This window comes from Cygnus olor, chromosome 7 (assembly GCF_009769625.2).
Source record: "Cygnus olor isolate bCygOlo1 chromosome 7, bCygOlo1.pri.v2, whole genome shotgun sequence".
NCBI classification, from domain to species: domain Eukaryota; kingdom Metazoa; phylum Chordata; class Aves; order Anseriformes; family Anatidae; genus Cygnus; species Cygnus olor.
In genome coordinates this window covers 7540099-7568069 of record NC_049175.1, presented here as the reverse complement: position 1 = coordinate 7568069, position 27971 = coordinate 7540099, and the positions used below count along the sequence as shown (strand labels likewise).

Here is a 27971-nt window from a genome sequence, read left to right as displayed (position 1 = left end):
AGTGCACACAAGCACTTTGTTAAATATCAGAATCTATTTGAGTTCAGACAATTTCAGCAGAACTGTACACATACATTTTCTTTAATCATTGAGTACAAAAAACTAATTCACCAATACACTGACAATGAGCAGTGAAGTCTAATATTTTAGAGAGTTAGCAAAGTCAACCTTTAACCATCTTTCTCTTCATACAGTGATACTGTGGACATAGCATTGCAATTCAGACATAACTTTGTTAAAGACAAAAACAAAACAAAACAATAGTTTTAAGTGAGCATCACTTTTATACTGTCATTAAAGTGAAGCCTGAATCTGGATGTAACAAGCACCAAACTGGGCATGTGCAGACCCTGCAGCTCCTGTATTTAAATGGAATCTGCTGGTGCTGCCCTTTGCTAAGCTGAAGATGGAGCAAAGCAATCTGAAGCTTTAGTGAGAAACTCTGCACTAGTTCTCACAGCGTTCCAGACGGACAATTTGACAATCTGCTTTACACACACACACACACAAAAAGATAAATTGGCTGACTTAAAGTCAGGGGGGAGCTTTGCTTTCTTTGCTGCTGCTTAGATTTTGTTCACATGAATAGTCAGACCATTCAAAGGGGGATCTTTTGTCCCTCTGAGGACCCCAACGGCACCAAAACTGTGGAGTCCCTTGACGCATGGAATGACTCGGGAGCGGTTGCCTACACACTGATGGACCTGCCTCTTAGAGCCCCAACAGTAAGTGCTTTCTGTCACTAAAAGCTGTAGCAGGTAGTTCTGCTGGCGAAGCTGGCATTTATAGAACTGTAAATGGACATTTAAGGTACATGTGCATATTTAATGTTGTAGTGCAATAGTGAACAACATAATGGAAACTTAAAAACCTTTTTATTTCTGTTTTTATCTACTGCAGAAAGGACTGTAGAAACACTGGTTTTTGGCAGTTTTACATGGGCAGAAGACAGGGAGGCAAAGTACACTGAATATGTTGCGAACTATAAAAAGAGCATGTTTTTGTAAGTTAAACAGTTGTTCAGCAGTTCAAACACAATGCTTGCTTGTGGTATTATTCAAAATGGAAATCCCCATCATTTCTGTAATAGTCTGTAAATGTAAGAAAGTGCTTATGTAAATGTTGAAGAGTTGTTACTTGCAGTTACTCAAGAAAGCTTTTCAGAAAGGTTTTCCAGGTAAGTTCTACCAAAGCTCTTTCTCAGTTGTTAAATGCTAACAGAAAAATTCCTTTAAAGTGTGATGGTGCGAATCTGTGGTAATGACACTTCAGGATGGAGTCTCTTTGGGCTTTCTAAAAATATTCTGAACCCTTCCGGTTTGGTTTGTGGGGTGTAATGAAGAAATCTTTTCTTGGCTATGTATCTCTATATACTATTAGACCTGCAAAGTTTTATTTGGCTGCTGTTCATACAAAAGACTGCTAAAAAGAAAATAATAAAAAAAGACCCACGCTGTTTTTTGGAGTTTTTGAAATCTGAAATTTAACTTAAAACATTGATGTGGTCACCCCAGGTATTTTGAAATGAGCCACATAACCCAGTGCCTACTTAAAAAAAAATGTGAAAGTTTCAAACACTCCTGAAGTTTTTATGCATAAAGCATGTTGGACCAGGTGTTACATTTTGATCCTAATTTATAATGAAGCAGCAGTAAATATTTTATTATTTACAGAGTAATAATGCAGCCTGTTTATTTTTTTAATAAAACCTGGAAATGCACAGTGTATTACATGAAAATAAACAGAGAAGTATCCTGAGCCAAGGTGCTTACGAACTAAATTAGATGGATAACATAATGAAAGAGGATAGCAGAACATAGCAGGGAGGGAGAAGTGGGGCTGGAGAGCACATAGCAAAATGGAAAAGGATTCTGGGGACAGAGTGATTCACACTGGAAAATTCAAAATTACTTTTGTCCTTATTCTGCTGAAAGGGAAAATTATCTGTCCATTTCTTCTCCCTAGGTCAAGTATTTTCAAACTTTTACATTTTAACTTGATACCAAGATTGCTTTCAGTCCTGAAACTCTCCTAAACCAATGTGTGCTGCTTGTGGCTGAGATTAAATCCAGAAGACAGGATAGAAAATCTGCCATCCAAATTGCTCAATGGGACAAACATCATCCATGGAAAGCCCTGCTGCCTACTGGAATGAGGGCTTAGCAGTTGGCGTCACCCTGCTGAAACCATAATTGAGGTGGAATTGATTACACTCCTCTTTGTGCTGCCTGTCATCACAGGAAAAGTGCCAATAGAGGCAAGCTCAGAAATCAGAGTAAGGAACTGTGAAGACAAATAAGTACTATCAGTTGTTGGAAGACTCTGGTAGGTAGGCAGAACTAAAACTGCACCTAGAAACTCTAGGAAATTACAGTATTTCAGTTCTGATAATTTTTCCAAGCTATATGATTTTTTATAATGTAAAAGGCTTAACGCTACTATTGATATTATAAGCCATGCTGTACAAATCAGCAACTTCATTACCAATGTTTGTAGGAAAATTAAGAACAAAGAGACACAATACATTGCCAAAGTCAAAGTGGGACTCCCAAACTTGCCATGTTTAGGAACTGGACTCTATTCCATTAAAACAATCATTCTGCAAAACCAGTGACTACAGTTTGAAAGCTAGATGAATGCCTCAGAACAACAACATAGTAGTCCACATTTCCCTTTCCTTGTCTTGTTAGGTATAATCCATCTGGTGTTCAGGCAGGACTAGCTGAAAAATGTCCCTGTCTTAGTCTTTTCTGTTCCCAACTTCTGAAACAATGTCAGAGAAATAAATCAATTAATCAATCATTCAGAACCAAATATGTTCAAATTCTATCCTATGTGGATTTCTTGTTTTCCTATAAACTAAACCTTACTTTACACTCTTGCAATAGGAAGAATATGAGGAATGGGCTACATCAAATGTGATTTATATTCAGTACAAATATTTACATCTGTGGCCTTGCTTCTACCATCATCACTCCTAGCTTTAGTCGAATTCCAGTAACCAACGTCTCAGAAGAGCAATTAAACAACATGGTTTTTTTCTTACTCTGAACATTTTTTTTCACCAGTAGTAGTTATACCATATTCTTTGCACAATGTCCTTTTTTCACTTAGACAAAAATATTTTTCTCATGCCATGGAAGTGAGGGGTCACTAGGACTCTCAACCATGTTATGTCTTCTACTAGAACTTACTCAGAGGTGAGCTGGTATTGCTGTTCGCTTTCTTAACAATTTTAAAATAGCTACTTAGAAAACCTCCTTTTTAGAAAAATGTGTATAATAAAAACATTCCCAAGATAGAATAGATGAAGGCATCAAATATTCCTGGTCTAGATTTTATTTTAACCTAGGCAAAACACTAAGGAGGCCAGGGCTTTGTCCTTAACTGCAGAATTCCTTTATCCTTACAACGTTCTTCAGACCAGCCTCTTGCAGGGTCTTAGCAAATTACACATCGAAATACGAGTTCTGTTGCACACTGATGCTCTCTGCAACTGGTTGATGTTTACCCCTTCTCTGCTTGCACCAGGCCTTAGCAGAAGGGCCTGTGCGCTGCTCTCTTCCCAAAGAAGTAGGGTATCTCTTGTTGGCCCTCCAGGAAGGATTCTGCCTCCCCTGCAACCAGCTTTGGCAGCAGGCAGTAAATATAAAGAGGTTCCACGTTGTGCTGCAGCTTACATGGACAAGGCCAGAACAGCAAGGATTTAAACAGATTTCACCAACTATCAAACGCTTCTTTTTCTCCAAACTCCCTAAAAGCAGCTCATGCTTCTAAGACTCAGTCAATGATAGTGAATGATAGCTGAAAATATGGCCAGTTCTGCTTTAGCTGTTTTGTTATAGGCAGCAGACAAGCATTTCTTTAGGGATAACAATGAACGTTTTAAGAAGGCAGACTGTGTTAAATGTAGTTGTTTCCCTCTTTTTCTAGCACTTCTCCAAGAACACACTTAAACCTGCTGGAAGAAAATACACTGATGTGGAGCAGCCTTCATAACTTGTTGCCACTGACTCTTAAGGCAATGACAGAGTAGGATTTAGAAAAGGATTACACCTATATATGAAGGATAAAAATATCCTCCATTAAGATTATTCTTTCGAAGGGATAATAACCCTGTTTTAGGGTATGAACCAACTGCTAAGACTCTGTGGTGGAAAAGGAATTCCCACATCACTGTTCATTAAGCACGTTTTGCAGCTCTGCTAGACACCCAGTCCTGGCTAAAGGCAGACTGGTGTTCTGTCACGTCTGCCGGAATGAATCAGCGACCACTTCCCAGCTTCCTTAACAAACCCTAATTATCCACCTGATTCTGCAAAACCACAGTGTAAATAATAAATAGCTTGCCTATTATACCTACAAATTATTTTACAGTTCTAGCAAAAGGCCAGTTTTCATACACACCCAAGCAATATTATAAAGCCTGCTTTTAAGGATGGCTAAAATGCCATCCTTGGCTAGAAGATACGTTCTCAAACTGACCCTCAGTACTTGCAGTGAAGAGATCATGTTACATTTCAGTTACTACCTCGATGTCCTCCACAGCTTCTCAAGCAACCATTCTGTTTGCTTATTTGAGAAATGTGCAATACTTACATTGACTGTCAGGAAGTTGATGCTTCCCAATGAACTGTTTCCCACAGAATTAATAACCGTCTAAGCTACCCACAGCACAGTAACCCTGTGGGTATACTGGCACCCAGTGGTCCAGGGCCTCAGATGCAAGTGCCTTTATTTGTTGTCTCAGGGAAGTTGTAGTGCATTGTTCACCCACAGGAAGATGTCCAACCTCTTGGTTTACAGTTCTGCTTCTTCGCTCATTTGGTGATGTTTTGAATCATGTTACATAAAACAAGCTGTTTTGTCATGCTACTTGGAAGAGAAATAATGAAGTGCTGGTTTTGCCTGTTGATTCTTTTAAACTTCATTATGAAGTGTATATAGAAAGAAGGCTGAACAGAAGAACATGCAAAGCAATGATGTTCTGTGTTAACAATGCAATTGAAATAGTTTGCTCAGGCTGAGCATTCACAAAGGACAATTGCTATGGTGGGGATTGCAACAGTGGGATTTTTTTCTCTCATGCCACCCAAGTCCTAATACTGGGGGGTGACAATAGAAGATAGAGTCTAAACAAAGCTTATCTGCTGGAGAAAATGAATAGAGAAAAGCTTTGGGAATTGTCTGATTTCTCAATTATCCTGCTGTCCTGATTTTCTCACTCGCTATCTTTTCCCCTTGTAAGATGATCTTGAGACAGGCGTGTGTTTTCATCTCCTAGCGAGGAAGTTGTATGCATGCAACTCAGGGATGAATTTGAAGTGGTTAGGCCTGATCTAATTAATGCCTTTTGGCTTGGTTAGCACCTTTCTCTGACTTAAAGACATTTTGAATCAGACCAGTATTTCCAATAAAAAGATTGAAATGACTTTTTTTTTTTTTAATAATCAAATGTATTTCTTGGAGAACAGAGATAATTGGATCCTGTGGTGAAAATAACAGGCCTCCAGGAAGTCCACACTAAAATGTGAATTTATTTCTCTTTGCCAGACCTCTTCTTTCCCCATCTATTTAGTATTTTTTATGTCTTATCACTCCTCCATTATAAATTTTATTCCTTTTTTTTTTCACACTTGACATTTTTATTCATTCTGAACTTGTTTCATCCCCGAGTAAGAAGTTTGGAAGTCTTCTGCTGTCCCTTAAATAACCTTTTCCTCTATTGATATTTCTCTGTGTATTCATATTTATCTTTCAAATTTTTCCTTGTCCTTAGTCCCCCACAAATTTCATTTAAATCAAAGCCATTTTAAATCTGTTCTTTGTAGCCAAAACAAGCTCCTTTAGTTGCTTCATTTCTGTTACCTTGATCCAGTTCTGATTAAATGGATAGCTACGGGGGAAAACATCAGAAATCTCCATTCCATTAATAATCATGATTAAGTCTCTGCAGAGCAGCAGTTTAAAAAATGTTTTAGCCATAAAGGTAAGGGGAAAAATAATAAGCCCAAACCAAAGAAGACCTGATCCCATTTATTTAAGTTTTATCTCAGACTCTCCCACTTGCTATTCATACGGGATTTTGTGTTATTTTACTGACAGTGCGTTAAGTGTAGCAATTTCTACATGGGCAAGATGCCCGCTGATGTTTATGATGTGAGGCCAACTTACACTTGCTGAAGGAACCTGAGCAATAAACATCATGCTACTGTCATTCAGTTAGCATATCTGCCTTAATGCAATAATAACGTTTTGCTCCAATTATAACAACAGCCAGAGCTACATTTTCACTCTCTGAGATGAGACTATTTGTCCAGCATCTCATCCCTGCTAATGAAGAAACCCAGGGAGTACACTCTTCCTGTTGAGGATTGCTGCAGGCAGATCCTCAGCACACAAGCAGAGACAATCTCCTGTACAATTTCAGACACTCCTGGGGTTTGACTCTTGCTACTGGCACATTGGTTTTAAATGTGAACTGTCTCTCGTAACTTGAATACAATCTCAGAGATCTATTCAGAGCTAATGTCTGCCCCTATTGTCTGGAAATACTCTTGTCCTTTGATAACTGGGGTGTTGTCAAAGGCAATCACGAGTTCCGAGTTCCGCTCTAACTGTGAATGCCAGTGGTTGACACAACTGTAGAAAGAATGTGAGAACTCCACACCTACATACCTCTACGTGCTTTCCTCCTTTCCAAACAGCAACCTTCCTTTCCTGGGAAAGAAGGACAGCATATGATAGCTGTACCAGTACCTGTGATGGGAAAGAACATATCCAGCCTCAAAGCATTATTTACACTTGGTACAGGCACAAACCTTGATACAAGCAATTCCCTTGCCCTGGATCCTAGACCACAGCCAGACTGATAATATTTACAAGAGGCAAGATATAAACTATTCAAGATACCTCCTGGGCTCTTCTCAACCCTGGCATGATTCTCGTAGCCCAGTAGCTGAGGAATGCCATGGCTGCAGCTTGCAGACTTGAATTATGAGCAGTGGTCACGGCATGCCATTCCCGAGTGAGTGCCACCCCTGACGAGAAAAACCTGGCTATGAAGAAGAGACAGGATACGTCTGTGCGGATGAATGAGTACAGAGTTTGGTATTTATCATAACTACGTTAGCTGATCAGAGCTGATGCCAGGGCATGTTCAGGACAGTAGCACATGCACAGAGGTGAGTGTTTAAATCTCCTTGCCTGACCTTATATCAAAAAGGCAGCAGAACAGTGACAGTTTGGCTGTCCTCTTCAATTTCTGTTAGGTCATCCTGCTTCCTGGCTGCAGACTTATTGTTTACTTCATTACTTAGCTGGGGTCACTTGGTCTAAACACTCTGTGTGGCTCCTGACACTACGAAAATGTTTTAAACTATTATTTAAAATGCTGCAGTCTTCAGATTTGCCTAGTGAATTTTGCCATGGGTTATCAGTAGGTAAAACACGTTTTCATCATGTGCTTTATCACAAACTTCACAGGGAGCAAAATAACTTCATTCAGTCCAGAGTGAAAATAGGCAGGTATGCAAACAAGATACATGCTATAAAGTTTCTGTGGTTTAGTTTTTCTAACCCTTTATTTACTTTCCAAAAGACTGTTGTTCAGTGCTGCCAGGCTTTTGGTAACTAAGTCTTCAGGGCAGTTTTCAGTGGGAGAAATGAAATAGCCATGCTGCTAAAGGATTAAATGCAAGTTTATCAATAGAAGGTAATTTCTACTTCATTAGAGAATTCTAAGACAGTGATGTTAGAGGACAACAGAAATCACACTTCACAGGTACAGACACTTTCATTAAATGAAAACTGCAGAAAATTTACTTGTTAAGCACTGCATTACTTAATGTCAGATGCAATACAAATGGTCCCTTCCTGTCTCTCTTTTTCTCTTCCATATCCTTCTCTTTCTTTTGGGAGAGAATAGATTGCTTTTCTCCACCAGAAGTCTAAATCAACTGTAAACACATAAAACAATGTTTGACCTTTGTGCTGCTGATAGCATACATAGCCCCTGAAGATGATCAACTGTAAATGTAATTTGAAATCAATTAGCTTATTCTGACTTTTTTGCTTGCTGGCTTTTCACATTCTTGACTGTTTCCCCTTCTACAGAAGCACGTGTCAGTTTATTCAGTAAAATCTGACCTATACCTATGACTTCTTTACTCCATAGAAGATGACAGCGAAAGGTGTTCCTGGTGCCTTTCCTACAGTGGATGTCCCAGACCATGCCCACTACACAATTGGAGCAGTCATTCTTATTGTGGGGATCACAGGAACTCTGGGTAATTTCCTGGTCATCTATGTTTTCTGCAGGTATCTTGGTTTAGATTTTTTTTAAATACTGAAATGGATGAACTTTAACAGCACCAGGACTGCACTCTGCATGCAGTGCAGACATACTGCCATTGTAAATGCACTGAGACGCTGCTCTAGGAAACAAAATGGCAACCTGCCATTCCCCTCTGAATTCCCAATAACCGTGGTCTGGTAGCAAAAGGGCAAACAATCACCCCGATATACCAAGTGATAAAAATGCAGCCAGAGCAGAAAACTTTCAGTGAATTTTTTTGCTACTGGCTGAACAGTTCCTGTAGTGCACTGATGGGACGTTTTGTACCTGCCTCTCTCACTTATCTTCACTATTTTAGATATTTCCTTCATCCTGCTGCTTACTTCTCAGTTACTCTGTTTCCTGTTCCTTACTGGCAGTGTCTCTCATTTTTACTTTTTCTAACACTTGGCTTATTTCCTTTCAACAAAGCCACATCCAAGCTTTTCTATCTGAAAGATATTTGATCTCTGACAACAACGATATCTTCACCATTCCTATTTATTCACCCTGCTTCTGCTTTGTCACACTCAGCACTGTGTGACAGAGCATTGGAATGATGTCAAGCCAGTGAGCTCCTGCTTTATGTTTGATCTTTATGCACTACCGTAAACCTAAACAATAACAAATATATGACAATTTGATGGTGTTAACTTGAATCACTGGAATATGGACCAAACTAATTTGGGTCTTGAGCCTGTATTTATCTGGTGTAGTAAATGATAGATTAAAAAGGTAAAATGTCAGCAAGTTTTCCCAGGCAATCTCACATTTTCTGTTTCAGTGTGTGCATTCAGAGTAGATACCAACACTTCAGTATGAATGACATGGCCTTAAGAACAGATAAGATGCTGGCACACAGACCAGATATGTGAGACAAGGATGAAGTAAGTGACCTAGCGTAGCTCTTTGCCTGGTCCCATACAGGAAGTCCAACCATGGCAGTTGTGGTTCCAGTGGAGGACACAGCTTGTCTTCATTGGAAGATGCTATAAAGACAAAAAAGGACACTGATAGCAAAGTAACGAGTTTATCAGAAGTTCGGAGAACACACTGGATGCCTAGAAAGCAGTCTCAAGAAATTGCAAAACTGAGCCAGCTGTCTGAAACAGAAATACATTCAGCAACTTTGCAGATTACTGAATAAAAACGAGTGGCCCCTAAGCACCTGTTAATATCTCCTTGTTCCCAAACCAACAGTTAGGGGACAGCAGTCCTACTGATTGGTTGTGGAGCAGTGCAAAGAACCTATCATTTATTCTGATAGTTTTCGTTTCTATGTAAGACCAAAAGTTTGAAAAAGGAGCGAAAAAAAGTTACAATGAACCCCTAATGGAGGTGCTCTCAGTTGAGCTTTTATGTGTACCCTTTAAGGCATTGTACTATAATATTATGAATAGCATACGCAGGTCAGATATGCTCTAGGCTAGCTACAGCCCTCTTCAAAATCAGTGTCTGGGCAAGCGAAATGCGTGTCACAGAGCAGAATTGATGTAAAACATAATGCTTGATGTGGTACCTAGTGAGTTTGCCTAATCCCTGTATTTGGAAGTCACTGCTCATAAGATCAGTATCAGGGAGATATGCACTCCCTTCCCGCAGCTCAGCACGACCCAGATCCAGCAAATCCATAGAGTACATCAGCTTTAATTTCCTGTTAATCATGGACATGCAGTGCACTGGGTCAGAGTATTTAAAGACCAACGTGCTTTATCCCCATCACTGAGCTGGTTATCAAAACAACCCTCTAACATGCACAGGAGTGTAAGGGTGTAAAAACTGAGCCTTGCTTACGTTCTCTCACAGGGGAAATGAGAAGCACTCTGCTCTAGCTTGCTCTGTAGCGTGCCTTGGCGTTAGTGAAGCTGCCAAGGCTCACAGGAAAGAATAACAACGTAATTAACACTGCAGTAGTGTTTAGCAACATTCCTTCTGATCTCTTCTTTGTAGGAGTAGGACCCTTCAGAAGCCAGCCAACATATTCATCATCAATCTAGCTGTCAGTGACTTCCTTATGTCCATTACGCAATCTCCAGTTTTCTTCACCAACAGTCTCCACAGACGCTGGATTTTTGGTGAGAAAGGTTTGTATATTTATTTATTAATTATAAAAAATCACAAAGTATGTTCTCACCATAGTGCCAGTTAACTTACAATTCCCTGGGGTACACTTGCAATTCATAGGATCACAGAATGGTTTGGGTTGGAAGGGACCTTAAAGCTCATCCAGTTTCAATCCCCTGCCATGGGCAGGGACATCTCCCACCAGACCAGGTTGCTCAAAGCCCCATCCAGCCTGGCCTTGAACACTTCCAGGAAAATTACACACATGAGATACAAAGGAGACACTGGCAACGTAAGATACAGGGGCAGCTTCCTTGCCAGCATTCTTCCCCAACCATCTCCTCAAGTAGTTACTGGCAGAGTCCTGTGACAAAGAACCACCAACTCAATACGCACCAGCATAACAGCCTTCTAGATAAGCTGCTCAGGGACTTGCACTGGAAAGCTTAGCAAAAGCAAGTTTTCACATCAAAAATGCTAACTGAACATTTCCTGTAAGAAAATGTTCTTGAGGGAGCCAGTGTTAATGTGTGATTTACAGAAAATATCTGGTCGTGGTTGCATGAGAACAGTTGACTAGACTGTGCGAAAAGCTGCAATGGTACTTAAGAAAAATATCAACTCTGATTCCTGTACAAACCAGTTTACAATCTAAATAGCGAATATAAAAGGAAAGATGATATTAAGGGATTCAACCACAAGGGAAGAGATGGTACAGATTCTGTCAGCTGCCTCTTACAAAAAAAAAATTAAAAAGGTCTATCAAATATTCAAAACTGCTCTTTCTTGTTGATTTTTATCCACTACCTTTCTCACCATTTAGACTGTATAGCAATCATAATGCACAGCCTTCAGTCTTTGCTGAATCATTCTTCTCTTAACTCTGACCTTCCAGAACCTCTGATCCGGCAGGTAGAAGGCGATGCACCTGCAATAGAGTCTTAAACCCTAGGTGAAACTTGCACGACTGAAGTCAACAGCAAATCTGCTGCAGACTTCAATAGTGGGATTTTCACCTTTGGTATAACAGGTGCACAAATCAGTCCTAAGGAGCCCACAATCAATAATGCATAAAAAAGCCTGTTTAAGGAATGTGCTTTCATTCTTCCTCTATAACTACAGTATGAGGAAGACAAGTCTTTGCCTCTTTAATAGGTATTGACAGGGAGGAATATGAGACATGGCGTTGGTATCTCTGATGGTTTTTTCAAAAAAAAAAAAAAAAAACACTTCCATGAAGTGTTGAATTGCACATGTTAAGAAATAAAAAAAAAATTAAAAAAAAAACAAAAACCCTGGCTTCTAATTGTGAAGTTGTTTGAATAATTCAAATCACTCATGAATATATTCATAGTCTGAATATTTACTCCAGTTACACTGACTTTGAGATGTAAATGACTCCATGATACCAAAGTCACTAGAACACACTGTTGAACAAACCAGCTGTTTCTACAGGAGCTGCAGTAACACTAGAGTTACACAAGACACGGGACTGCTGAAAGGTTCCCAGTAGGAACATCGTAAGTCAATGAGTGAAAATAGATTAGGTATTGCTGTCTCCAGCAATCGAAGCAAACAAAATCTTTGAAGTTTATCTCCATGGATAATACAATTAGCAAGATAAACAGTAGCTTTGAAATAGTATTACAACTGCTGCGAAACTGAAGTTCCATTGCTTTATGAATTCCAGAAGACATTAGTTCATAGGAAACACAGACTTGAACCTCCCAGAAATTAATTAGCATGGGTAGATTAATTTCACTGCTACTTCTGTCATCTTCATTGAAAGGCTGTGAGCTGTATGCCTTCTGCGGAGCTCTTTTTGGCATTACATCTATGATCACTTTGATGGTGATTGCCTTGGACAGATACTTTGTCATCACAAAACCTCTGGCTTCTGTTCGAGTGATGTCAAAGAAGAAGGCCCTAATAATCCTGGTAGGAGTCTGGCTGTACTCTTTGGCTTGGAGCCTCCCACCCTTCTTTGGATGGAGTAAGTGAAATGGAATACAAGTTTTTTTCCCTCATATCACTGGATTAAATATTGGTCTGTTACAGGTATAGGAGGGGGTGAATCAATGGCTTGCATATTAGGCATCAACAAATCAATTTGAGAAAAACTGATAAAAAGCATATTGAAACTGAAGATCTCAATCAGAAGAAAAAACACCCAGTGCATATGAGCAAATTACATGACACTGGCACCTCTCCTTGAGCTCATTATTTATTGTACAAAGAGCAGGAGATAAAATAAAGGTCAAAATTTATGAATGATGTCCTTGCCTATTATCCTCTACCTACCTCTGTTGAGCTAAACTGAACTATATAAAAGTGAAATAGATACATTTATATTTTTTCTGATGGCTTTTTTCCTTCCCAGAGGTGCTGTGTAAGAGAGTGGTGGCAAACTGAATTTCTTTCTTCATATAAAAGAGGAATACAGTCTGAATATTTTGTGCAAGTACATCATGAATAAGTCTTGACTATATTATAGATGAGCAAACAGCACTAGGTGTCGGTCACATTGTCCATTCAGCCAATGGTATCTTCATTAAAGCTTCCAGTAGGGGTGGCATTTAGTAATAACTAACCAATTTGCTTTTGTAAATGTTAATTTCATGCATGCAAATTGGAACACACATACAGCATCTTGATCATTGTAACAAAGAGTTTCTGTTATTCTTCCTCATCAAATCCATTTCGGTACCATTTATTTGTTTCCTATGAGTCACCAGTTTCAGTCAGTAAGTTAGAATGAACTCATCATTCAAAAACTCCAGCCCATTATTGTGTTCCCTAATTCCAGAATAGAATGTGTCAGCTCAGTTGAGGTAAGAATACAGCAATGTTTTGTTTTCCCAAAAGATGCTGCAACCAACTCAGTTACTGAGTTGAGTTTTAGTAGATTTTTGTTATTGTCAGTCTGGTCCCCCTTAAACATGAGGCATGTTTAAGCAGGCAAACCTCAATACTGGGAGAAGCAGTCTTTGGTTGAATGAGGCAGTATTAGAAGAACAAAATGTCAATACAGTCTTAGATTCTGGAATCTTAATGGCAGAAGGCAGAATAATTACTTGAAGGGTGTTGTTGTCTTATAATTAGATTCTAATAGTATCCACAGTACTAACTCTCACACAATAATTGGATGCATCTGAGCACATCTGGTGCAGTATTTTCAAAAGTTCAACAGAAAATACCACTGTAAACAGTGAAAATTAAAATACAAAGGAAAAATAAGTTGCTGTTGACAATTTCTTTGCCTGTTTGACATAGTTGCTCTAAAAAGATTCGATTTTATTTCAGGCAGAATATTATGCATGTATGACATTTTTTTTAAACACGTACTCAACTTTGTATTCATTTGACCTGCACACTAAATCACTCTCCTTTGCACAGTAAATTTCTCTAATATGCAGAAGTTTAAAGAAGTGGTAGCTATAGCTTCATTTTCAGTTTCATTTCACTCCTTGGGAAGAAAGCAATTTGAGAGGAATTGGGCAGATCTGAAAACAGCATGGGTCTGATCCAAGACCAACTGAAGTATTTGGAGAAATGCCCTTTGGCTATGTTGAGCTTTAGATTATAATGAAAATAGGAGAAAAAATTATTCAGTTTTCAGATCTACTGAAGCCTTAGACTGCTAAACTTAAAAACAATAGGGCAACAGAGTAAATGAAAATAAAAACAGGTAGTTTAAATAAAGAATCATGTATCTTTTTAAACTCTTTCTCCCCTAGAAGAGAATGGGTCTAAATCCCATGTTATTCTGAGTATCTTTCTCTAACTTTTGCATTCAGAATGCTCAATAAGAATCACTTCATGGTTTATGCCTTCTCCTGCCATTCTTTCTAGGTGCATATGTTCCCGAAGGTCTGCTGACTTCCTGTTCCTGGGACTACATGACTTTCACACCATCAGTCCGCGCCTACACAATGCTGCTTTTCTGCTTCGTCTTTTTCATTCCTTTAATTGCTATCATATACAGCTATGTCTTTATATTTGAGGCTATCAAGAAGGCAAACAAGTAAGTAGCCAACAGTCTTAAGTTTTTATTTCTTTCTTTAAATGACTGCTTATTTTCTTAAAACAAGGACCAACAAAACAAAAATGGACATTTCTTTTTTTTACTTTTTGTTCATATGCATGACTGAGACAGGAAACAAGAGTTCTGTCAACATGGTAAGAAATATGGTTCTTAGAAGGGCCATTCAGGATTCTGAATTTACACCAGCGCTGTTAAGGATTCTTGCTAATGATACAGAAAAGGGTATGAGTAGCAGCCTCAGAAATCAGAATGATGAGAAAGGACTATAGAAATTAACCAACTCTAACAACAACAAAAAAAATACTAAAGGGACATCAGAAATGCCTAATAACTGAGTATAAAAACTATTCCACAGAAAAATGGAATTAAACTGCAAATTCCATGTTTGACAAAAAGTGAAAAAGAGATAAAAATTAATTACAGGTCTCTGAAACAAAACCTATTGTAAAAACAAAGGCCAGTGTCTGCCACTACATTGGTAATCTGTAGCTATCTGTCCTGTAGATAGCAGCATATCTAGTCGCATAGCCAGAAAGTGCAGAGTGACAGTACAGTACCACAATCTGACTTACAAAAGCAAAGATTTCTCTAACTATATTTAATAAATCAGGTATTCAAGTTAATTGGACAATGCTATATGTGGAAATTCTTCTGGTACAGGACTTTTTTTTTCCCACTGATTTTTGCCATTGATTAGTCCAACAGAAGTACACTGAATTGCAAGGGACTGGTCACATACAAACAGAAACATACAATAAAAGTACAAGACATATTACAAAATAGCATAAGAGTAATTGTTGCCACATTTTATGAAGTAGTTTACTTAATTCCTTATCTCAATTTTTCTGTTTTATGTTTATTTTCCCCTAGGTCTATACAGACATTTGGATGCAAACACGGAAATAAAGAGTTACAGAAACAGTACCAGAGGATGAAAAATGAGTGGAAGCTGGCCAAGATTGCACTGATTGTCATCTTGCTTTATGTCATTTCCTGGTCACCATACTCTGTTGTTGCTCTGGTAGCTTTTGCTGGGTAATTATGAATTTATCAGCAAAGGAATATTCAGTGAAAGCAAAAGGTGTGAAATTGTGAAAGACAGATGAAAGTCAAAGATACCTGTCAAGTCTAATGCCTGAAGTGCATTAAAACAACAACATATTCAGGAGTGACATTTAACAAATGAGACACACAGTGACTGTGATTTTTTCTTAGTTCAACTTTTCACGAAGAAAAAAGAAAAAAAAAAAACAGGAATAGGGAGGTTATTACTAGCAAGATAAGAAACTGCCAGTGATTTCTGCATGCAGATTCTCTATGCTTGCACATTTGAACTATGTTAATTTTATTTAGCAGCAAAATGCTAACTAGGGGAGGCAAAAACATTCACCCAATGGAGATTCTTTCTCCACTTCTTCCATTTACAAAAGTCTATTTGTTTGCTTGTGTTACATCAAACTGCTGAAATTCCTTACATGCATATGCAAGCTCAGAATTAGACGAGTACATACTTCCTTTGGGGAGCTTTCTGGTTCTCAGTATAAAATATAGTAAATATAAATCACATAAGCATGTTCATCTAATTACCAGTGTTTTATACAGTAATTTCAACAGAAGTGTGATACTATTAATGCAGAATCTACACACAGCTTTATTGTCTGGTATTGCTGGGGATCACTGGGGATGTGAGACCATCACACTGGGGATGTGAGAACACTAGAGATAGATGAAAAGAAAGACACAGAAATGCATCATAGCTACCTTGCAGCACTACTTGCTCTCAGACACAAAAAAAAAAAAATAAAAATGCTTTAAACTAAGCATTTTAGCCATATAGAACTGTCAGGCTGTTCTGTAAGATTCAGCATCTACTTTAGGATGATCAAGTACCTGCTGAACTTGACTTTTGGCCCACGTCTCATACTGACAAAAATCTGAACAAATGGCCAATTTTATAACTGTGCAGTATCTGACAACTGAGAATTTGCAAATTTTGCTCATAAAGACAGCTGGTGAGCAACACATCTTCACTCAGCTTTTTTCTTCTATTTCTGAACTATGCTTTTTGGGCAATACTTCTGGGATTTTTCAGAGATTAATAGACCAAGCCTGGAGGCCTTCTGTTGCCTTTTATTACAATGAACTTAAGACAAAAATCACTGCATGCCAAACAGTGGAAGGTAGACATGAAGGTAGACATGAAGTCTGTGGCTACTGTCCTGGACTAAAGACAGAGCAACATCTGACAGAGCAACAACATACCCAAAAAAAGATAGAAGAATCTTAACTCCTTCAAAAAATTCCTTTATAAAATTCCCCTTTTGGAAGGGGACTACTGAGCTAGAACACAGTCATGACCACTAATACTGTTGATCTCCAGGTTACATTAAAGTTGTACTTTCTGCGAGTGGTTAGTCTAAACAAAATCTTTCGCTGCTGTTTGTTTCTGTCAGCTGAATGCTCTGCCATTCTCACCAAAGCACCATGCCTCTCATCTCAGGGTCTAAAACTCCATTCCATAAAGGTCATACTGTTTTGTGGTCTCCAGACCCTGTGAAGAATTACTCCTCTAACCAATGCTTTGAAAGAATGATTTGGATCAACCATGTTAAATATTGTATTAGGAAGAACATGTTACTTGGACAAATCTTATCAGAGAAAAACTTTAAATTAGTGGTGAAATGACATCTCATCATTTGGGCAGCTGACAAAATGGTTCCTATATTACCACTGGCAAACCATTTCCTCATCACGGAGCATAAACATACCCGTAATATGATGAAAAATGTCTTTACCAGGATGATGAACTGCCACCTACTTATGCAATCCTCTTCATTGTTTGTTTGCAGCACTCATATGAGAGACCTTCTGAGACAGGATAATCTGAGTATTTCAGGAATACAAGTGGGAATGCAAGGCTAAGTGAAAGACAGAGCTTAGACTGCCTTCTCAGGAAGAAGAGCTGTGACAAAGAAGGAATTATATCCATGGAAGGAAAGACTGACTTAATGGGCCGTTTCACTTAGAGCACTTTCTACCAGTGCAGGAAGAGGTCATCATAGCCCCTAAGCAGGTCCATGGAGAAACTGCCTGTTAGAAACCACCTGTGAAATGTTATTGTTATTTTGGTCTGAGCTGTTCTATTGACTTTTTTTCTGACCAAGACTCTGTGGGCTACTTCAGGCTATCTTCAAATTAATTGCCTGACAGGGGCACAGCAGATGGACATCAGTCATAATTTCTGTATACTTTAGAGGCTCATAACCTGTATATATGCGTGGCCACAGTAACATAAGCAAAACATATGACACCATAAGAGACATTCCCCCCTCTTTTTTAGATCAGATCAGGCAAAAAGCAAAGTTTGAAAAGGAAAAATGATTTATTAATTATCCTTCCTTATAATGCCTCATTCTGCACACCCATTAGGTTATCCTAATTTAGCAAGTACATCTGTTGAGTGTTGAACAGATAGATACTCTGATGAACGCACATTCACTCCCTGCAGGAAGACTTTCTCCCTAGGGTAAGCAATACAAGGGTTACCTCTGAGTCATAAAATTGACGTGCTGCAAGAGAAGCACCAAGAAAGTCACCTTTCTCAGAAATGCAATTAGGCTGGTGCTGATCCTTGCAGGAAAAAGATGTAAAATTTTGCACTCTCACTGTTTGGAGAAGCAGTAATTAGGGGTTCTCATCAGTGTATAACTGCATAGACTATGTAGAACTCAATACTAAATATATAATACATTTGCATTACTCTAGGTATTCACATGTTCTAACACCCTTCATGAATTCAATACCAGCTGTGATTGCCAAAGCTTCTGCTATCCATAACCCCATCATTTATGCCATCACTCACCCGAAATACAGGTAAGCTCACTTTGTAAGCTATGTTTAATATATACCAGAAAATATCAGACAGTAACTTTGTCACTTAAGGGACTAGTATCTGAATTCTGTTTCACCTGTTCATTCTACCTCTGAAAGACTACCTTCCCTTCCCCAAGAAAATTTCTCAATGCCATATAAATGTCAGTGGAATCTGTACTTGGAACAATTTACTGTGCAGATGGGAACTAGAGATGTTTATGGAATGCTGATCTGTACTTACAGATCACATGATAAAAGATAGAGACTTTCCTAGCTCAGAGGAAATCATCGTAAATTTTTGTGAACTATCTTCATGAGAGATCCGGACATCTGTCAGTGTTACAAATAGCAGTTTGTTAAACTAACCAGGCCAGGGAGGGATGCAATTCAGTAAGTCAAGCCACTCCTTCCCTATTTTGCATGTCTTCCCCACCTTTCTTCAAGCTTCCGTATTTCAGATAGTATTTCTTCTGGCTTGTAACATCTAGGGTGATTACCACATCAAGTTCAGATGCAGGCTGTGGGATCTGATGGATGGCAGCAAAGCCATACGTACTCTTTTGTTTCACCCTTTACACAGACCAATGAGGGAAGTGGATGGAGAAGAGGCAGGCACGGACTTCTAGGTGGAAAGGCTGGGAGGGAGAGAAAAGCTGTGCAAAAGACTTTCCTTAAGCTGCATATGAGAAAAAGAATACTGTAATATAACTGCACATTTTGTACTACTCTACAGATACCAGGCAGACAGATGTGCAAGAAGAAGCTAGAATAGCTGCTTAGGGGAAGATTAAAATAATTCATTATGTGGTACTTCTGCAAGGCTCAGTTTAAAGGGACAGAATTTTATTTTTGCCCTGATTAAGCTGAAAGCAGATAAAACATCATTTTAATAGCTCCCTTCAGTTCAAAGAATTGTACTTTAATGCCCTTGTCCCTGCCAAGCAGTAAATTTGAATTCCACAGAACACTGTGAATAAGTGATCTTGCAGGGTGATTGTTTATGAGGCATTGGATATCTGGAAAACCCTTTATTGTGCCCAGTAATTTTCCAGTCCATGTGGCGTAAGTCCATCTCTCTGAATAAACGCATTGTTTATGATGACTGAATTTTTGTGCTAACAGAAAAAATCTGACTGGTTCTACCTCTCATCCATTAGAGCAGCCATTGCAACATATGTTCCCTGCCTTGGATCCCTGCTGAGAGTTTCTCCAAAAGACTCACGATCTTTCAGCAGCTATCCCTCCTCCAGACGAGCCACTGTAACCAGCCAGTCTTCTGAGACAAGTGGGCTGCAGAAAGGAAGAAGGCGACTATCTTCTCTCTCTGAAAGTGAATCAGTAAGGAAGATGCTTCCCATACACACATTTTTAATTGCAGAGTAATTAATTTTCATAGAGAGTCCTTCAAAGTGGTAGCTGCTCTAGGTGTTTCATTAAGCATTAAGCATATAAGCATTATGGTGCTTATTACAAGAGCTCCAGAAAAAGTCAAGGGTCAAAGTGAAACGAAAGACAGAAAGCTGATGTGTAAGAGCAAAATGTAGCCCTTTGTATTCTTTCCCATTTGTGACACTGAAGGAAGGGTGGAAAGATGGAACAAGAGGAATTTTAGAAAGTAAAGGAAGCTTAAGAGTCAGAGCACCCTTGAAAGCCTGACCATCCTTCTAGGATGGTACTTATCTGACCACAGATCTGGAGTCCGGACACACAAAACCGCAAACTTCTTGTCACTAAACAATTCTCTAGTGAAAACAAAGTTTTAAGGATACAGGTAATGCTTTCTGAAGGTGAAGTGGGCTGTATTTGGAAACATTAATCATCAGACATAGATAAAAATCAACAAATGCATTAAAGAATTGTTTTCACAAGCGACCTCAACACCTTTCTGCTGCCAGTGTAAGCGAAGCCAGATGTCTTACACAGCAGCTGGAAACAAGGCAAATATTTGGCATCCCAAGTTCTCTCTTGCTACCCAAAGTTACATTAGTAACTCTGTAATTGTTTTAAATACAATTTCCAAATATATGAAAAGGCCATTATTTTCTCTGTGATTATTTTTCACAGTCAAGGTAATCATTGTATCTAAGCAGTCAAGCTCTGCATTCTGAGTGTTGTTTTTAACAGCGACGTTTCAATTTCTTTAGACACTATGTTCTTTTGACTTCTTAGTTCAATCGAAATGTAGTGAAAAGGCTGACAGAATGAGGAAAAGAAGGTAGTTCAGAAAAGAACGTTTGACTCCTAGGAAATTCTTGAGGTTTTTGTTTGTTTTTTCCCTGTATGTTCTCCCATTAATTGAAACACAGTTTATAAATTAGAACTACTTCATGGAACAAAGTGTTTCTAAAGTGACTGACCAGGTGTATTAGAAAAGTTTCAACACTAGTCTATAACAGAATGTTTTTTTTGTTTGTTCGTTTGTTTGTTTTAAATTGCAGTGAATCCTGTAGGGGAAAAAAAAAAAAGCCAAATTTGGACTTGGTGGTTTTGTTTGTATCTCTTTTTAAGCAAAACATTTTATGAAGTTCACACGCGGCATAGTTTCTGTAAAAATATTATGCAGTGTCTGTCTCCCCAACAATTTCTGTTTAGGCAAAACTGATTCTTATGATACTATCTGGCCAGAAATCTAAGAAAGCTAAAGTGCTTGTTTTTGCTGTATTCATTTTAGGGCTGTACTGATATGGAAACCGATATCACCAGTATGATCTCTAGTCCTGCTAGCAGACAGGTCTCCTATGGAACAGGCAAAGACACAACCGAAACTAGTAACCTAAGAACCAAACCTAAACTGCAAAGACATCATTCTGGGATTTTTGAGAAGGTAACAGACTGTATAGTATCTAAGTTCTCAGACAACTGGTAGGTTAACAAATCTGCACATTTTATCATAATTAATCATGACGGTTCCTGCCTAGAACATAGGAATAACCTATGAGTTAACACAGTAAGTAATGACTTTCAGGCTGTAAAAGGTCATCAGATTTTTATTTCCCTGGTTCGTTATTCAACTTCCTTGTTACACTTCTGACAAGCAAAGGAACTATTATATTGAACTTAGCATCTGAACGGTATGTTGTCTTGTGTTTGCTTTTAATTGTATATTCAGTAATATTTTTATTTCCTTATATTTCCCAAATTACTTGATCCATCTTTCTGTTGTCTCATCATTTGCTATGAAATGAACACATACAGTGAGAGGTAAAAAAACAACACTATATTCAGGACATTACTATATTCAGTAGTACAAGATTACATGTAGTATATTACTACATTCCTCTTCTGTTCCCTTTCTTTTTCCCACCCTTTTTATTTCACATATGTAGGATATGGTGACATACCTATACATCGTTTATGTCTTTCTTGTCTGTGTTCATTTTTCAGGCAGTTGTAGATGCTGATGACATACCAATGGTGGAATTGAATGTTGCAGAGTATTCCGCTGCACCTACTGTAAGAATTGTTATTTAAATATCTGGCATGGGTCTAACTAAGGGAGGGAACAAAAACTGCTGACACTACCAGTCTCTGAGCAAATTAAGTTACTCGCTGACATGTAAAAATTACACAAAAGTCCCACCAGTATACAGAAAATATGTCCACAAAGAGTAGATCACTGCTGAAACTAAGCAGAGATTGATATAGAACACATGTACTACAGGGTTCTCCTGAAGACCAACTTATTAAAAGAATTTGAGTATTGTTTTGAATTCAGTAGGTTCCCTGATGATGTCTGTGATTTCTTTAGTGGAGTATGGAAGCATTATTTTATGACACCTTTTTTGAATAATATACAAAGCAAGCTGAGATAGCCATTCAGATAGCCATCCCTTTGAGACAGCTGTAATCTGTGGCAAGTACCACTGTGCAAAGTCACACTGGTAACTATTTCATGTTCTCTGTTTTGGGTAGTGCAAGACAGCACAAAAACGCAACATGGAGGAAATACAAGTAAGTTTTTGAAACGTGCCATACTACTTCTTCAGTAAGTTGTTGTCCTAGTGTCCCCCTCTTCTTCCATGTAACATGTAAAGCTTCCATGTAAAGCTATGGCATAATGATATATATATATCTATACATATACCTCTATACATACATATATATACATATATATATACACCACAAGTGAATCAACTTGCCCTAATTCTTGACAGACAGGGAAATAAGAGAAAGAGAGTTGATAGGTGAAGAAAAGCCAGTTTTATCTTTGCAGTAATAATCAAAATGTAATACAAACATTTTAACCCTTTATTGTCAGTAATAATCCTTTTAAGCTATAAGCTATTGCTAGCCTGATCCTAACACTCATTTTTTGGTCCTGTGCTACTGACAGCTAAGCACTGCTACTGAATATAAATTAATCTTTCCCTCGATTCCTGTTTTCAGGAATCCTGTTTTCCATTCTCTAACTGGCTTTACCCTTCAAAATATCCATGCTGTTTTTCCTAAGTTTTACATCATTTCTTGCCCCAGTGAACCTAAACTGGTGCCTTGTCATCTATCTAGGTTTCTTTATGGAGGGAGTCCTTACATCACTGAATTCATAGACCATCTGAGCACATCGTCAGCACTTTTTTCCACAATTGAATGTGCTGTCATTAGCCTGGTATTTCATCAAAGTAAACCAGATTGTTAAGTAGCAAATGCGAAGTCTGTGCTTCAGTATATTATCTTATTTAACTTTTTTTTTCTCTTCATGAGTTCCTCATGAGGCATAGCAAAAAGTGTTCAGATCTACTTCTTTCTCCATCCTTTCAGTTTGGCACTGAGATAGTAGTAGGGATTGGCAAAGTGCTGATCTGAGTATGTGCCATATTTTCATAGATGATGCCATCTGATCTCCATGTAGATATTCATTTTCCATTTCTTTTAAATCCTTGCATCCTTTAGAGAGGTGAGTGCCTGAACGGTATTGGACCAAGAAAAGGAGAGCCTCGCCATAGACCATCTGCAGCCCAGATACCCAGCATTATAGTAACATACAGCAACGCGCAAGGTGTAGAGCTTCCTTCTGGATACAGCTCTGGTTTCCTAAGCCCTAAGATCAAAAGCCACAGGCAGAATAACAACTTCAATAGCTGAGTGCTGCAAGACAGAATATCACCCTAGCTACTACCTCTGCAAGAACCATGGACCAGCTGAATCCAGAAGACCATCTTACATCACTCTGAAACACTCCTACAAACACCCAACACAAGACAAGCAAGGATAAAATCAAGGGGAGTAACCTGTTCAGCATCAGAACTGTCTCCAGTGGTTCACTTCTTGATCTGAATCACATTGCAATTTTATCATTTCTTCTTTATGCAGCTCATAAAGTTATTTCTTTCGCTTGGATTTTACTCTTCTCAGGTATATTCTACCACATCATGGATCCTACCTACAAGCCTACTATGATTAATTTGAGAGGAGAGGGAAGTATGAGATCCAAAACTGGCCTTTGTTCACTTACTGTGATTTAACTTCAAAGCTATTTGGGGAAAAACTTACTTTACTTTCTGGAGATGGTTTCTTTGTTATTGAAGTTCCTCAAGCAAATGAAAACTTAATCACACAGTCAGTGCTCCCTTCTCTCATTAATAACACATTTTCCTTCATTTTCTTGTACAATGCAATTGAAAGGTAATGCACTTGAGCAGTAATTTGAAGTCTCAGATGTTTATTTTAATTTCTGAGATACTGGGGGAAGAGAAAGGAATCACACTGACAACGAGTCTACACTCCTTTCCATACTGAGCTTCTTTATCCAATAGTCACTTAAACACCAACTTAACCCACAATTAGCCAACGTTCCAGAGTTATAAGAAGTTTTCTGGAAGCCCCCTCCAACTTCCCTGAAGCATGTTTCATGAGAAGAATGCAGAGTTCAATTCAGTGTTTGTACTGAAATGTCTTCTGGCTAATTCAGTACATTTGCCTTCCAGCACTTCACAGTGCTATATCTTTAGATGTGTTTTTCCAAACTAAGCCTTGGGAGAAGATGTAGTTCTCCAAAAAAGCATTGTTCTACATATGTGTGGAATCTGCACCATTCCCAGTTTAGCACTTCAATTTTTGCCTTCTCTAAACAGCAGCATCCTTATAGCCAAGGATTTCTCCACGGTGACTAAATCCATGAGATTGTACTTATTTCCCCAGAAAGGAAAGGAAAACAGTGCTATGAAATAATAGTAATTTTCTGCTTTTCCCTGGTGCTCCTTCTAGAGCATGAGTATAAATGGAGAGAATTAATTTGCGATCTATAGAGGTATGTATCACAAGAATGATGAGGTATAGTCAGTCCACAGGGGGAATATATACCTTCTAAACCTAAAAGCACATGGCACAAAGAGCTATTGAAACACTTCTTAACAAGGGAGCCCCAATAGTTCTCCCTTTGGTTGAATGAATGAACCCCACAAGCAATTTTATCCCAAGTAAATCAGTTCTTCTTTATGTCACATCAGAGAAAGCCATAAGACCCTAAAAATGTAACATGCTTATTTATTCCGTTGAGAGGAAAACAACTTCAGTGGGTTCCAGAAGACACAGGGCACTGATCTGAAGCAAATTTTTGGAAACTTACTTGAATTGAGGTTTACTAAGAGAATAGTTATTAAAATTAGAAATGGAGGTGATAATGACTTCTGAAGCAGCCAAATATCAGATCATAAATAACTGGCCAGTTCAGACAGGTAATAAACCACCAAAAGAAACAAAGTGTTCAAAATCTAGGCTGTTTTTATGGAAATAAAATCATAGGCATTAGACATGGAAAAGAAGTAGTACACTTCCTCCCTCCACCTGCCACTACCGGATATTGTCTCCAGGCAGAAAACAATATTAAACTGATAATATATACAGCTAGCAACAAAGAAAAAGAAGGGGGGAAACATATCACCTTCAAACAGGAAGTACATTCAAAGATGTTCATTAAGCCTAAGGAATTTTGTTATGACTTACTCTCTTGGCTTTTAAAATTATATGAAAACATGAAGCAGGTAATTTTTCCCATCCTTTGTCATGAAGGCCATGTGAAAATAGAGAAGAAATGCTAGCAAATTCTGCCTGTTTCATATGGGTTGCAAAAGGTAGAACCTGTCAAGAAAATAGGTCAAAGCTCACACATGCTGTTTCTCGTGTTAGTAAGATGCCATTTGTGTATGGTATGTCATTAAGAGCTAGACCCTTCACTCCTGATATGATTTTACTCCCAAGAAGTATGCTTGAAGACTACACACTCTTCTGTATTCTCTTCCACTTTTAGAGGGTATAAAAAGAGTATGTGCATGGAAAAGCCCCACGAATCTACAGCATGTTGTTCCGTCTACCCTTCAGCTGCAACATGTACTAGAGATTAGTTTGTATCTATAAAAAGAACTGCAGCTGCTAGTGCTTGTCTAGTTACAAGAGGCTTGAAAGGCATATATTAATTAGGGAGAATTTGTTTGGGAGCATTTCAAAACTCTTGTGTGTACTCCCTATGTAACTAACAGCTCTGACTTTGCTTCACCTCTACCGACACTAGAAAAATCATTCTGGGGAAAGCCTTCAAAACTCATTTCACCTGAATCTGTCTCCAAGTCATCCGCATAGTAACCCCAGTGGCATTTGGAATAAATCATTATTAGTTCATATTCCATCTCATCTTAGCAGCTTTATTTGTGTCCTGTATCCTCTATTTGGCAGCCATTTTTTCCGATTTGCTGTCTCTTTACACCCTTTAACAGAGATATGACTGATTGGATTAAAATAATTTAGGACTGCGATGATTCATGTTTCAATTAAAGTCAACTGTACAGCCTGTTCTGCACTGGCGAGACTGCCTGCAGTTTACCATGCACTTGGTATGTTCCAGTGACTTGGAGGTGTGAAAGGACTAGGGCAAAACTGAGGCACTTCCCTTTGGCCTTTTGTGCTACAGCAGCTGTTGACAGAGCAGCCTGCTGGCAAAGGCAACAGCAAGCACTGTTGTGAGTTCACAGACATGCTTTTTACCTCCATGGGCTCCAGCTCAGATTCAAACTTGGATCAGAAGTGAAAATGTTTCGTCTGATCCTCCAAGCGATTCTGCAAAACTGCTGAGTGCTCTACTGGTGGTCCTACAATGAAGGTATCATGACCCCATGTAACAGAAGGCTGTTCGAAGTCAAGACTGAAGTACTGCCTAGGAAGGCAGCTGCAAGCTGCCAGTCTTTCCAATTTTCACATACTGTCAAGGATCTTAGTTCCTGTGGTTTGCAGGTTACAGCCTCGTCTTCCATACTTTTGGGAAACAATTTTATATCCAGCACTAGACTAGAAAGTGACATCACATGACATTGAGTAAATTTGCACACATTCTCATGTAAGACAGATACAGACTGCTATCAAAGAGCCCGCAGAACAGGGGTGTAAACACAGTTTTACTAGCATTATTGTAACCAACAGAAAGAAAAGGTCTCTCTCCACTCTGGTAGCAAAGAGCGGTTTTTCTTTTTGAAGTCCTATGTAAAACCAACAGCAAGTTTGACATTCAGAAAAAAAAAAAAAAAAAAAGGCACCTCCAATGCTTTTTGGGGGTCTCTACACCCCTTAAGGCATAATGTGGATAAATTTCATGTGCCCCTATTTCTCTCAGTGTGACTGGTGCCAGGTGTTCCTTAGGCCATTGCAGGAAGTGCTGCTGTGTAGCCCTCATCCTTCTCTCATCCCTCAAGGAAAGATATTAGCATCTCAGTAACTCTGGCAGGGCAGCTGCATGTCTCTGCTTCTGAAACAACAATTTCCACAGGACTCTAAAGAGAGAGGGCCTTTATCTGCAAAGCAACGTTAGTATCAGTCCATGGTATTTCAGTTGTTGAGCAACAGGTATCTCAGTTTAAACACTTGTGCTTGTAGCTCTGTAGTTGTTACTGTCATAGGAATGTGAAAAGTCCCACGTTATAAATAGGTTTATATAAAAGCACTCTTATAACAAAGAAATAACTGATGACCACTGTCATGCCTAGCAACCTTAGACATGGGCTACAGTCCCATGCACTAAGCATTTTATATAGAACAAAAAGAAGGTTACTGTATCTTCCTTACCCCATCAGATTTGCAGCCTAAATGCTCATTTTCAAACTTGTAAATAGGACAACTTACAAATCTTGACAACTGTGAACTTCACACATCCCTTATCAGGACAGTAGACTGAATAGATGATCGGCGCAGTGTAAGCCTAATAAAGCCAGCAAAGTTTTTCAAGAGCCAATATAGCCTTATTAGTCTAATATAAAGTGCAACACTAGGAAAAAAAAAAAGAAAAAAAAAAGCTCTTTTTTAGAGAAAAGTATTTCTTCATTAGCTTGGTTACAGCAGTCCTGCCAGCAGCCGGGTTCCGCTGGAGAGACAGCACGGGAATTCTATGTACCTGGCTCACAAAGCAAAGCAAATGCTGGAAGAGTCATGTCAGCATAGGAAAATGCTGGTACATTTTTCAAACACTGATATCACCTCACTGGGTACAGAGGTGTCAGGATCTCATGATATTAGGCCACAGTACTTGTCTCATGGTGGTTGGTTGGCATACTACCTAGAAACACTTTCTGGCAATGAAATTGACTCTTAAGATTAAGACTCACCTGAAACTGGGGATAAATAGTAGGACCAGTGGCTGGGAAAAATGGAAAGGGATTCATCCCTCTTGACAGA

The 27971-nt window shown here is 38.7% G+C and overlaps 1 protein-coding gene and 1 long non-coding RNA gene across 4 annotated transcripts in view; one reads left to right on the top strand and one right to left on the bottom strand.

Annotated features, from left to right (window-relative positions):
• LOC121072975 overlaps positions 1–27971 on the bottom strand; it is a 59351-nt gene that overhangs the window by 20941 nt on the left and 10439 nt on the right. The window lies entirely within an intron of this gene.
• On the top strand, positions 349–27092 carry OPN4 (opsin 4). Of its 2 annotated transcripts, XM_040563367.1 has the most exons (12): positions 350–725; positions 8177–8319; positions 10286–10419; positions 12189–12392; positions 14252–14423; positions 15315–15479; positions 18210–18317; positions 19475–19655; positions 20989–21141; positions 21702–21770; positions 22230–22268; positions 23208–27092. In XM_040563367.1, exons 1-12 carry the CDS (start codon positions 582–584, stop codon positions 23397–23399), a joined length of 1704 nt encoding a protein of 567 aa, XP_040419301.1. In that variant the 5' UTR covers positions 350–581; the 3' UTR covers positions 23400–27092. The 2 variants fall into 2 exon arrangements, with proteins under 2 accessions (XP_040419302.1, XP_040419301.1); XM_040563368.1 differs by lacking the exon at positions 22230–22268 and having other exon boundaries at positions 349–725.